This window comes from Stegostoma tigrinum, chromosome 7 (genome assembly GCF_030684315.1).
Source record: "Stegostoma tigrinum isolate sSteTig4 chromosome 7, sSteTig4.hap1, whole genome shotgun sequence".
Lineage (NCBI taxonomy): Eukaryota > Metazoa > Chordata > Chondrichthyes > Orectolobiformes > Stegostomatidae > Stegostoma > Stegostoma tigrinum.
In genome coordinates this window covers 83,907,440-83,921,088 of record NC_081360.1, presented here as the reverse complement: position 1 = coordinate 83,921,088, position 13,649 = coordinate 83,907,440, and the positions used below count along the sequence as shown (strand labels likewise).

The 13,649-nt window shown below is 37.7% G+C and overlaps 1 protein-coding gene across 4 annotated transcripts in view; it reads right to left on the bottom strand.

Moving 5' to 3' along the window:
- Positions 1 to 4,428: 4,428 nt before the first annotated feature.
- mbd6 (methyl-CpG binding domain protein 6) overlaps positions 4,429 to 13,649 on the bottom strand; it is a 241,174-nt gene continuing 231,953 nt past the window's right edge. For 3 of the 4 annotated variants that reach the window (XM_059647456.1, XM_048534947.2, XM_048534949.2), the window contains one exon: positions 4,429 to 5,603. In XM_059647456.1, coding sequence (XP_059503439.1) covers positions 5,532 to 5,603 — 72 coding nt within the window. In that variant the 3' untranslated portion in view covers positions 4,429 to 5,531. Of the gene's footprint in view, positions 5,604 to 8,219; positions 8,509 to 13,649 lie in introns of all 4 variants that reach the window. The other variant, XR_007247962.2, reaches the window with a different exon arrangement.

The window sequence follows — 13,649 nt, the reverse complement described above, 5'->3', positions numbered from 1 at the left end:
CAGCAATGTGGTTGACTCTTAGCTGCCTTCTGGGCAATTAGGGATGGACAATAAATGCTGCCTAGTCAGTGACGTCCTCATCCCATGAATGATGATTTAAAAAAGAGAGAAAGAAAGAACTGCAGATGCTGGAGTCAGAGATAACACAGTGTGGATCCAGAGGATCACAGCAGGCTAGGCAGTATCAGAGGAGCAGGGAAATCTGATGCTTCGGGTCAGTATCCTTCTTCAGAAGACCTCATAACCAAAGAAGAATGCCAGTTGCAGGACTAAGAGAATGCTGCATTAATGGGAATGCTGTCCTTTACAAATTCTATCATTCAAATTGATGTCAAAAAGGATCTTTGACGACAAACACCAAAAACTTAGTCTTTTAGTTCGTGCTTTTACATGGGATCTTGGGAATCTGTATACCAGCTGATACATTTGTCCACAGAACAAATGTTTGCTGAATTTCAAGAAACTCCATACAAAGCTCTTCTGAATGCTAGAGAAACATAAGCAGGGGTGCATATTATAGAGATTCATGATTTCACACCATATGAAAGCTTAGTGGCTTTACTGTTTACTTTATTTTCATACAAATGGAAAGAAGCGAGTTAGTTTCTGAAGGCTGATCTGTGGCCTAACTCCAATGGACCCCTTTCACTTAATACATTTCTACTGAACAACAAAATCTTGCAAATTCAGATTTATTAATCTAATGTCAATTGCAGTTTTTTTTGAGAGTTCCAAAACAATGAGCAGATGTGATTCTTAACTTCACTCTAGAATGGTCTGTTCTGATTGTTGACCAAACCTGCTGGTTCTCATCTCAAGATCTCACTTGGATTCTCTCCCAACAAGTCTTATTTCATGTTTCATCTCTTCTGTTATACTGCAACCACCCTCTTTGAATTTCATACATCATCTATACTACTTACTGTTAAGTTTTGAAACCTAAGCTTTTATCTCTCCAATGGGTACATAACAATTGTCTTCATTTAAAGAGCTACCCAACGTTGTCTCAGCCAGAATAGGAACTGCAGGTGCTGGAGAATCTGAGATAACAAGGTGTAGAGCTGGATGAACTCAGCAGGCCAAGCAGCATCATACAAGCAGGAAAGCTGACGTTTCGGGCCTCGACCCTTCATCTGACATAGAACTATAAGCCATATAGGGAACAAGTCAGGGCACTCTGTGGCTTCACTTTGGACTCCTGACACTCAAGCTCAAGAGTTTGAAAATATAACACATCATATTTGCCTTATTACCATCTCAGATTGGTGAATGCCAACCAAATTACTACCCTAATTTGTTTCAAATTCCCCCTTATCCAGTTCTATCCTACCAAAGACACCTATTCTTACTTCAAACAGTTAAATGGTTAGAATTTGACTGCATTTTTAACTGACAGCTGAGATACAGACTCAGACATTAGTCTCATACCACTTACTTTCCCCCACCATATTTCAATTGAGAATTCAGCTAGTGTGCATTTCAGCAATGTATTAAGAACAGAAAATGTTCCATCACGTACTCCGCACTCACTGTCAAGTGCAACAGCAATCACTGGATAATCTTCTATTGAGTAGGTTCATCATAGAATCACTAGAGTCTGTAAACAGGCCACTCAGCCCAACAAGTCCACACTGACTCTGTAAAGAATCACACCCTGACTCACTCTTGTACCCTATCCCTGTAATCCTGCATTTCCCCATAGCTAATCCACCTAATTTACACATCCCTGGACAAAACGGACAATTTAGCATGGCCAATCCACCTAACCTGCACATCTTTGAACTGTGGGAGGAAACTGGAGCAGACATGGGGAGAATGTGCAAACTCCACAAAAACAGTCGCCTGAGGCTGGAATCAAGCCTGAGTCCATGGTGTTGAGGCAGCAGTGCTAACCACTGAGCCACTGTGTTGTATTCTTGTTTGGTCAGACAAATTGAGTGAAAAATCAGGGATGAATCTAGTGTCAAAGAACTTTTGAAAGCATTTTTAAACCACTAATAAAAGGCTACTGCTCTGAAAGGTGAAGCCTAGTTATCACACTCTAGATTGAAGGAACAAAGTAAATGGTTTGCAGTCATGCAGCTCCTTCTGCCTACCTCAGAATACTGTTGGGGGGGGATATTATTAAAGTTGAAGAGATTGTAACAGAAGAGAGGGCACGTAAGAACAATAAAATCTAGTGAACGTTGTTGTTAAACAGAGGTTACCAAATATATTCCAAGATAATACAAAATCTGAGATGGCAGGAAGGAACCGTACATTGATGATTGGTTAACATGGGTGGTTTATGGCAACAATAACATTTTTAAAAAAGTATATGGTTATAGAGGAGCTTGAATTAAACGTGGCATTTCAATTAAGGGCAGGACTTATACAATTAATATAGGGCTGTGGGTCGTGTTGAAGAACAGAGGGACCTAAAGGTGCAGGTATGTAGTTCTTTGAAGTTTGCATCAGGTGTAGACAGGGTGTTAAAAATGAGTTTAGCACACTTGAGTTCGTTGCTCAGTTCTTTGAATAGAGGAGTTGGGATATCAAGTTCAGCTTGTCCTAGACATTAGTGAGACCTCTTTTGGAGTACTGTGTCCAGGTTTGGTCGCCCTGTTACATAAAGGATAATATTAAGCTATAAAGAGGATTCAGAAGAGATTTACCAGGATGTTGCTGGATATGGAAGGTTTGTTACAAAGAAAAGCTGGATAGACTGGGACTCTTTCCGCTGGAATGCAGGAGGTAGAGATGATCTTAGAGGTTTATAAGATCACGAGGGGTATAGTGTTAGGTATCTTTTCCTGAGGGTGAGCGATTTCAAGACTGGAGGGCATACTTCTAAGGTGAGAGCAGAGAGATTTATAAAATACATGAGGAGTAATTCTTTTTTTGGGACACAGATGGTGGTTCACATATGGAATGAACTTCCTGAGGAAGTGGTAGATGAACGCATAGTTACGATGTTTAAAATACATTTGAACAAGCACATGAATAAGAAATGTTTGGAAGGATATGGGCCAAGCACAAGCAGGTGGGACTATTTAGTTGGGATTATCTTCGACATCGACTGGTCGGACCAAATGGTCTATTTCTGATTTCTGTGCTGTATGATTCTATAATAGTTGATAGAACAAGAACAAAGAAAATTATGCACAGGAACAGGCCCTTCGGCCTTCCAAGCCTGCAACGACATGCTGCCCATCACAAATAAAACCCCCTACCTTTACGGTGACTGTATCCTTCTATTCAAAACGCCCTATAAAAGTCACTATCTTATCTGCTTCCACTACCTCCCCTGGCAGCGAGTTCGAGGCACTCACCACCCTCTGTGTAAAAAAAAACTTGCCTTGCACTTCACTTTTAAACCTTGCCCCTTGCACCTTCCACCTTAAACCTACGCCCCATAGTAAGTGACTCTTCTACTCTGAGAGAAAGCTTTCGACTGTCCATGCCCTTCATAATCTTGTAGACCTCTATCAGGTCGCCGCTCAACCTCCATCGTTCCAGCGAGAACAACACAAGTTTCTCCAACCTTTCCTCATGGTTAATGCCCTGCATACCAGGCAACATCATTCAGGAATTCAGCAGCTTAGTCATTTCCCAGGCACTTATACCTAATATGCCTATTTGATTAACTTCAGCGAAGCATTTAAGCTCGAATAGCTGAATGTTTGACTGTTTTCTCAGTCTCAATTCTTGTGGTTTGCAGTGCCTATAAAACTCCAGTCTTATAAGGCTGAATTCCCAATGGCCATAAATACTAAACTGGAATTCCCAATGGCCATAAGTATTAAAATGTAGTGCAAAAATGTTGCCATGCTGTCCTAAAATTAGCCACTGTATTAAACAGGTGAGTTATTATTTCAAATGTCTGTGAACCTGGTTGTACCATAAAATTTAATTTACATTACATTTTGACATCAAGTTATGCATTCTCTAGTCAATAAAATAAACATTAACTAAAATCAAATTTGCCAATGATTCAAACAAACTGTTCTGTTGAAGCATCATTCAGTCCAAGTCACTGTATTGCTATAATCTGTACTTCAGTTTCATGACAGCTTCACAGAAGCTTTGATGAATCAGTCAATGCTCTTTGCATGAAGGAAAACAATCGTGTTAAAAATCCAACATTGTTTGCATATTGCTTTTCATTGTTCTTTGCTATAAGATTCAAAGAACAAATTAATGTACATGTCTACTGCTCTTCAACATTTGTCCTCTCCTTTTTACATACAGGAGAAAATGTGATGACCACCTCCAATTACAAAATATAACGCTAAACAGAAGTAGCAAATACCACATTGAATTAAATATTTCTAATCTCTGAAGAGATTTAAAAATAGGTCTGGACTATTGCATTAGGGCTTCCTATTTTACCATGAAATATTTGTAAAGAATGGCTCCACAAGCAGAAAATCAAGTATGAGTGACCAGTTTTTAATTGTAAAGTAGGTGCAACATTATTAAAAATGTTACAACACTGCACGACCTGTAATGCTCACAATATTTACAATTAGTGTTCTTTACATGAAACCATAAAACCCTAAAGAGAATTTGCTTGGACTGGAACAAACTACTCCTATCACCCACATAAATGCCATCAACCAATTAAAATCAAGTGCACAAAATACTTTACATATTCTACTAATGTAAAGTATACATGTGAGAAAATACAAAACAATTAGATAAATGTCAAAACAAAGAGCAAAGTTGGTCATTACAAGACAGTTTAGGAGTAAAGCAAAGAAAGGCAAAATTAAATATAAAAGCACACACCTTTGATGAATAAAACATTTTTTGACATAAAATAGCAGAAAAGCTGACTGATAAGAAAACACAGACACCAATACCATCAAAACAGAACACATCAATTTAGAATGGGGGGAAAAAAGTGAAGGGAAAAAGAAAAATCATCATTTTACATGGAGTTTGCATGTGGGACCGTACAGACCTCCATGCCATTGCACAAAAGACAGAGTTCAAACAGAAAGAAGTGAACATTGATGGTGTGAAGTGTCTGCCATAATTAAGTTATCACATAACCATGCCTCATCTGCTGTTAAATACAAAAACAGCATCTTGCATATAAAAGCTTTAAGCGGCATTTTTATTTATCCTCTTTACACTGGTAGTCTCTTGTATGTGTAAATAGAAACCAAAGAATTTTGTACACTATTTTGTACAAGATAAACTGTGCATTAAGTATGCTTGTACATGACAACTTTATACAGTATTTACAATTTGATATTACCATGAAATTTTGCATATCTATATACAATGAAAATTCAGAAACATTTGGACTGTTCAGTTTTTGATATTCTTGATCTTATAGTACTGTAGAAAATGTCACTTCATAGATAAGCAGTAGATAAACTGTAACCATGATCTCACAAGGTTTCTGATGAGCTATCCAGCATATAATTTTTGCTCATTATTGAAGAAACACTGTACCACAGTTCCATAGCACCTTGTAGCATAAGACTCTATATACACACAGTTCAACCCTATAACTATATCAGTGATGAAGACATTGAACGTTATCTAGAGATTTTTCGTCTCTTGGCTTTTGGTGACTTGGCTTGTCTGTCCTTCTGAGTTGTCTGGTGAATCTGCAAAATGTAAATTGTAGTACAAATTAGACCATTGAGATGCTTCCAATTTCTTGAATAAAATTTAACAAGCTAAGATATAAATGAAAACTGTATGACTGTTGAAAAAGAATTATTAGCATGCCTGAACTATTGATATCATCTTAGCATCACAATCAGTCTTTGTGCTTTCAAAGTTGTTCTTGGGAACAGAACACATTTAATCAACAGTTTACTTTCAATTAATCCAAACTCAGGTGTAGTGCAGGTCTAAGATGGTTGAACTGTCAAAAATTAATCTCAAATTCTATTCTTTTCCTACATTTCAAGCAGGTTAGAATAGATTTGACAACACATACCTGATTGAAGCATAGAATTCCAATATTCTGCAACAAATAATTCCCTAGTGAAGGTATTTCTTCATGATAGTATCGTACTTGAGTAAAATTCCCAATCCAAGCATAAAACAGGATTCTCATTATCATAATGTTTAAGATAAAATTGAAAGTAGATATATATTTTAATTGTATCTTTAATAGAGTGCAATCTATACTTCTTAAAGAATATATTTGAATAGGTTCCTTAACAAAAGATCTGTACATTGGCTTCTTTAATCCAATCGATAGAAATCTAGATTCAAGCATAACAAGTCTTGGATATCTGAACACTTGCCAGGATATATATATATCTTTAAACAAATTCATATAACCCAAAAATAAAAAGTCTCAACTGGCAGTAGAGCATAAACAGCAAATATAATCTTTTCACTTGTAGCTAGCTAATCTATTTGTACTACTGTTCTAATTTCAATAAGCAGCAAAGAAAGGTGTGTAGAGTATTTCTGATTTAAGTTCACATGACTCATTTCAGACAGTTAAAACAATTTATTCACTCAGTCCACATAGTGATCTTCAATTTCTGGAAGCAGCATCACTGTTAACAGTCTAAAGCAAACAGATCTATTGGCACAAAGGAAGCGGGTGCTTTGATGTTGTGAAAGATGCTATAAAAATGCGCGTTCTTTCTCAAAAAAAGATGCTGAGATGTATGTGAACAACGGATGGAGGTAAAGAATGAAAACTCAGATTTAGCTATTACCTCAGCAATGTCTCAAACACCTCAAAACACTGAATTACTTTTGAGGCACTGCTAGTTATGTTGACAAACGTAGCAGTCATGTTGTCATCAGAGATCTTGCAAACAACAGTAAGTGTATCATGCTAACTTGTTTTTGGTGGCATTGATTAAGGGTGGAATGGGGGCCATTCCACATGATATACTTCCATTGACCTTTAGTAAGCAAATAAACCACTGGAAGAGGCAGCAAAGTCTTTGCTTTAGCATCTCATCTGAAGAAATGCGCCATGAATAATGCAACATTCCCTTGCTAATAGATATATACAATCTAGATTGCCATTGTGATGTAAACTGGGTTAGGGATCAAGCTGGTACATTTCTGACTCCAGTTGAAAATTCTGCTAAATTAGCCAAACATACAGCCCATAATGACCAAGATGTTTGTAACTGCTAATAAGGATCAAGTCCAATGAACAAACAAGTTAGATGAAAACACTACAATCGCTACATGAATAGGGCCCAGAAGAAAAATAGCTTATTTTTGATTAAGGTAGGGTTCCTTTTTCTTTGAAGTTTCATTTGCAGGGCTTTATGTTGTTTTATCATGTTTTCTTGAGTTTCTTGGTTTTGCTCTGGAAGCAGCATGAACAAAATATCAGATACATACTCGAGTGAATTGGAAGAAGTTGAGATGACACAGCGTAAGAATAAGAGATGAGTGTTTTTGTCTGTCAGAGCTGTTATTACGTCAAATTCATTTCCTGTAGAAAGTAATGGAGGCTTGATCATCAAGTTTATTCAAGGCAGAATTAGATTTTCATTAGATACTGGAGTTAAGGATTGTGGGACAGACAGGAATGTGGAGTTGAAACTACAACCAGATCAGTCATGAACATATTGAATGGTGGAGCAAAGTCAAAGGACCAAATGGCCTACTTCAGCTTCTTAGTTCACCTCTACAATCTTCAAAACACTGAAATTTCAATTATGTCACAAACCAATTGTTTGAACACTGCTAGAATCACTTCAAATATCTTGATCATATTTCAACAGCTGAACAATACAGAAAGCAAGTACCAACCAAAAACAAGGAAAGCTGTTCCTTATATATAGGTTAAGGCCTAACTGTCAATATAGTGCAAAATGTATGCAATTGCTTTATTATTCTAAGAATAGTTTTTCATTTGGTACTGTGGATCTCACTTCTCAATCCTGAATATGATCATCGTTGAGTAAAAGCTCATGACATTGAGATGTTATGGGTCAAAATGAATGAAGAACATCAGCAACATACTATTAATAACACATGTTAGATTCCCAACTATGGAAGCTAAGTATGTGCTTTAAAATTTCACTCAAAACATTTCTCAAAATTTTTTACTGTATAAATAGCATATTCCACAGCTGCCTGGGCGATGCTATGCTTCCAGTTTATGGGCTAAATACAGCACTTTTTTGACTTTGTTTTTCTTAATCACACTCACTGTATAATGTTTCATGCCAGTAGCTGTGGTATTCTCCATTTATACTGAAACATTTCCAATGTTCCAATTCACTTACCATGTAACTGAATGGAATAACACTCCCATTATGACAATACTGCTTTCACATAGTGAAAATCCAAGTGCTAATCTTTCATCGTTTAGCCCAGAAGGAACAGCGGATTGTGCTTCACAAATCAATGGTAATCGTTGTCAGAGTCATAATGCACTTAATCTCTGTCTGCACACTGAATCTCTTAAATATACTTCTTAAAAGCGTTCATTTCAGTTCAGCTACAGGAAAGCGTCTCAGGAGCAGGGTCTTTTTTTCTCAAGGTAGGCAGCTCGATTCAGGTCAGGCTCACAACCTGAAGAAGCAGAGAATGCAGTAAGTTGAAATTCAACTACAATTCAGGAAACCCGTTTCAGGATCGCAAACTATTTGTGTGTACATTGTTAGTACACAGCCATTTCTAGGATCACAACTTGCTGCTTTCTCAGTTTCAACAATTTGTCAGTCAGTACATCTTAGCCAGCTCCTGATACCATGAAATGTTTCAAACCCTGCAATGTGGAAAGGTTGCTACTGATGGAAAAAGCTTCATAATACCTATGCATGACTTATAAACCTATCATCCCATAAATATAAAATACACAAGGCAAAAGAAAAGGTCGGTATAGGACCAGAGAACAACTGTTCAGAACATCATCTAAATTAACCGGAAAGTTGGTTGACTACTTCCAGATTTTAATGTAGAAACATCATTAACTGCATCTAAAATGAGCAAAATAATTTAATAAAATGACACTTACTTTCTGGCAATATAGTTGAAACATGGCTCACACTTTTTTAAAGTCAAAACCAGAAAGAAGATTGATGATTTAAGATGCAATAATCCATGGAAAGAGGATTAATGACAAAATTGAACTGAATAGTTATAAAAGCTCGGTTGATTTCATGTATTTCAAGTTCAATCCATTAAAGTTTTTTTTGTGTTGTCTGGCATATGAGTTTTTGATCTTTGTTAACACAGCAAATTTCCAGTGTTGCCTTTCCTGAATGTGGCAAAAATACATTAAACTCACCTGAACTATCTCAAGTAGATATTCAAAGGCAAAAATTAATGAGAATTTCACATTGGAGCATTGCCCAGTAACAAATAAATTGGGCAGTGTTCCCATTAATATTTCAGTGCTTTCTCAAGTCACAGTATACTAATAACATTCATTTACAGGCATTATATCCTACAAAGAAAGGGAAGAGAGTGGACAGAGTTACTTTTGCAGATAGCTGACACAGCACAACCAGCTGAATATGTGCAGTAACCACTGTGGTATACTCCATTCTACAACTGTTCCAAACATGCCACTTAAAGAGAGATAAAGTAGGAAAACAGACAATTTCTGCTCCTCTTATTTGTGTTTGTATTGCATTTTAAAGCTTTTACAAATCAGTTTATTCAACTACTTTTTTGTTAAAAATTACTCTCCATTAATCCAATTGGCCATTTTGAACCCTTTTTAAAGTCTATGCAAGACTCACACTGGATGGAAGTACATGTGACAAAGTCTTCAGGGAACAAAACTGGACTCCGAAAATATCAATTGTTTTGAGTCATTTGTTAATTAAAAGCAGCTTGCTATTATAATCTCAAGATTTATTAGAATTAAGCTTGTCATTTAATTCAGTAGAAATTTGCATTGAAAACTCAAAGAATTTAACTTCTGATACTTAAATATGATGTTGAGTTAGACATTTATCTCATTAAAAGGATACATGGATGGGAAATGCCAAAGGCCTGCCAAAATGTGTCTCAGTTGAATCTTGCTTTTTTAAAAAAATAATTTATAAACTAAAGGACATCATAGTGAACATAATATCTTAGCAGGTTTTAATTTTCACACAGTTAACTGTGAACTCCATCATAAAGTTCAAAGTAAAATATTGCACAGGGAAATCTGAGATGGATATAATGTACTGGAGAAAGTCAACAAATCTGGCAGCATACACGGAGAGAGAGTCAATGTTTCAAGTCTAATTACTCCTCTTCTGGACTGAACAGGACTGGACAATGATTGTTCTTACAAAGCGGGAAGAGGAGCAAGTGGTACAAATGGTGAACCTGTCTCACGCATAAAACAAAGGCAGTGACAATAGTAGTAAGGGAGTGATCTTAATGCAAATTAAGCGTTTCATGATAGGTGTGAATAGTCAAACTAGTTTGGCCTTGCTGACAGCAAACCGTCACACACAAGATTTGGGAAGTGGTGGAGTCATAAAAATGGAGGACAGTTTCATACTCTGAAGTTGTCAAACTCAATGATGAGTGTCAAAGCTTGTAAAGTACCACAGGATAAAATGATGAGCTGTCCTACCAGCTTTCATTGGCCTTCACTGGAACACCGCAGCAAACCCAGGACAGCCAATATTTGCACAAGGTCAAGATGGTACATGGAAATGGCAAGCAACAGGAAGGTCAGGATAATTCCTATAATCCCTACAATTCAGAGAGAGGCCATTCAGCCCATTAGTTTTACACTGACCCCCTGAACAGCATCTGAGTTACCCCACATTTACTGGGGTTAACTTACATAGCCTGCACATCTTTGGCCTTTGAAAGGAAACCCACACAAACACAGGAAAAATGTGCAAACGCCACACAGACAGTCACCCAAGGTTGGAATCAAATCTATGTTCCTGGTGCTGTGAAGCAGTAATGCTAACCACTGAGCCACCATGCTTGCCCCCATTTACAGCTGGAGCGGAGGTGTTCTGCAATGCAGTCATCGAGTCTGCATTTGATCTTACCTAGTAAAGGCATTGAGTGCTAGATCAATGTTTCACTTGGAGAGTATGTTTGGGATCTTGGAGAGTGAGAAGGGGTAAAAGGGAAAGTGTTACACTTTTTGTGAATGCTTGGGAAGATAAGGTGGGCCAAGCAAGTGTCAGAGGAAGTGACGGGTAGTACAGTAGCTAGCACTGCTGCCTCAGTGCCGGGGACCTGGGTTCCATTTCACCCTTGGGCGACTGTCCGTGTGGAGTCTGCACATTGTCCCTCTGTCTGCGTGGGTTTCCACCAGGTATTCCAGTTTCCTCCAACAGCACAGGCTAGGTGGATTGGCTATGCTATATTATCCACAGTATTCAGGAATTTATTGGTTAGGTGTGTTAGCCATGGGAAATGCAGGGCAACATGGAAAGGGTAGGGGGATGAGACTAGATGGGATGCTCTTTGGAGGGTTGGTGTGGGCTTGTTGGGATTCTATGAATGGACTAGGCTATCACAAATGGACCAGTGAGAAGTGATAGAAGGGGATGTGTTTGGTGGTGACATTCTGCCAGGGTGTAAGTAATGGCAGAGGATCATTTGTGCCACTTCCAGAACAACGTCATTAAAAAACACACATCCCCTCCATTGCCTGAATTCCACAGCATGATGTCCACGACAATGGTGGGATTGAAGGCACACAGGGTGACTTGTTTAGTGGAGTACCACCATAATGTCTGTAAGAATGCCTCCAACTTTTCCACATGATCTTTAAACATCATTTGAATGATCCACTAAATGAGATCATCCACAAATCAAATGGAGATTAATTTTGCCAACACTAAACTGTTATTTTATTGTTAGTTAATTCAAATTATGGGGTTAAGTAAGAATGCGATTGCATGAGAAAGGCTACGTAAGAGATCCTATTGCCTGGGTTGCAGCCAGTTAGTTGTGATGGGATAATAAAACACAGAACCGCAGATGCTGGAGATCTGGAACGAAAACAAATTGCTGGTGCAACTCAGTAGGTCTGGTAGTACCTATGGGGAGAAAGCAGAGTTAACATTCCAAGTCTGGTAACTCTTTAAAAACTCAATGTTAACTCCCTCTTTTCCCCATAGACACCGGAGTTGATCTGATTGAGGTGTACAAACTGCTGTGGGACCCAGATAAGGTAAATAGAAAAAAAATCCTGTTAGTAAAGGGGTCAATAAACAGGGGGCACAGTTTTAAGGCAAAGAGCAAGTGCTGTAGAGGAGATTTGATGAAAAATCTTTTCATTCAGAGGGATGTTAGCATCTCAAACTAACTAAAAGGGTGATATTGACAAGAAGGAATCCACAAGGCATAAGAACTATTTAGATTAACACTTGAAATACACAGTACACGATACAAGGGCTAACTGTTGAAAATGGGATTAGAACAGATGTGTTTGATGATTAGCATGGACAAGCTGGTTCAAAGGGCTTCTTTCCATACTGTAAAAACAGAAATGTCACTTAATTATCATTTACATACTTTGCTTATTCACAAAGTTATCAGGTAAAGGATAAACATTTCTGCTTATAACTTAGATTTAGTGGGTGTTTATTAGGACTCCTGGTATATGCAGAGCTACTTCAGCGTCTGGGTTAATATTAAAGTTATTCAGTCTCAAAATTACGCTTCAAGAGCATGTCATGCTTCACTGGCCTCAGTTAAATGGAGTCTGAGATCCTTATACTCTAGGGGTTGCATGCTATGATACAGTGACAATATCATGAGCATATCTCTTAAAGGTATACTGCACTTGACCACAAAATGTAAAATAAAAAAAAACCTTTGATTCTCAAATATTTAAACATTTCAAACAGGTATAACATGGTTGTACACACCAATTTGATAAACTATACAAACTGGTAAAAGAGTTAACATTTCAAACGTTGATGTAATGCTTTGTAGGTTTGACAACTCATCTTGATCATATACCCAGCAAAAAAGGTATGTGTTCCACTTGGTTACTCCTGCTTATTATCACTCAGCATCATCACACAGTTTTCTTCCTCATTCTGTTCATGCATGATTGGCAAGTTGAACATCGGTCTGAGTTGGCTTTTGTTCTTTCACAATGTAGTGCCATGAAATGTACTAACTGAATATATTTGATATTTGCATATTTGAGAAAACATTTACTGGCATTCAAGCGTTTGTATCCGACTTCCTGCCCAGTATGCAGTTGTGGTGGTTCTCCACTTGCTAAGTGTTCGTGTACTTCTTTTTTTCTCCTTTGTCTTTGAAGAAGAATCCCCAGGTCTCAGAATGATTAGATAATTGACTACTGGGCAAAACCATTCACACATATTCTGAGCTAAGCTGTGCCAGGGATGGTCTCCATCGGTGTTGCATGAGAATGCAAGACAATCTTACTTTGTTGCTTGACATTTGATAATTATTAATTTGATAGCCCATACCATACATTCTGCTAGACTAATCGAGGATCGTGGGGTGACAGTGAGATGTGGATCATTGCCACTTGGTATGTGAAATGGTTTGTCAGTAAACTGAAGTCTGTTGTCAGACATACTCCATTCCAAGACACCAAATGAACTGATGATTGTGGTCATCACATCAGGGATGGTTGAGCTCATGATGTTGTTATACTATAAAACAATGGCAAGTTTGGAGAAGTAATATGTCATTACATTAAGGACATGTACAGACTTCTTTTGCTTCTGGGGTTAGGATATTTTTGGCATGCT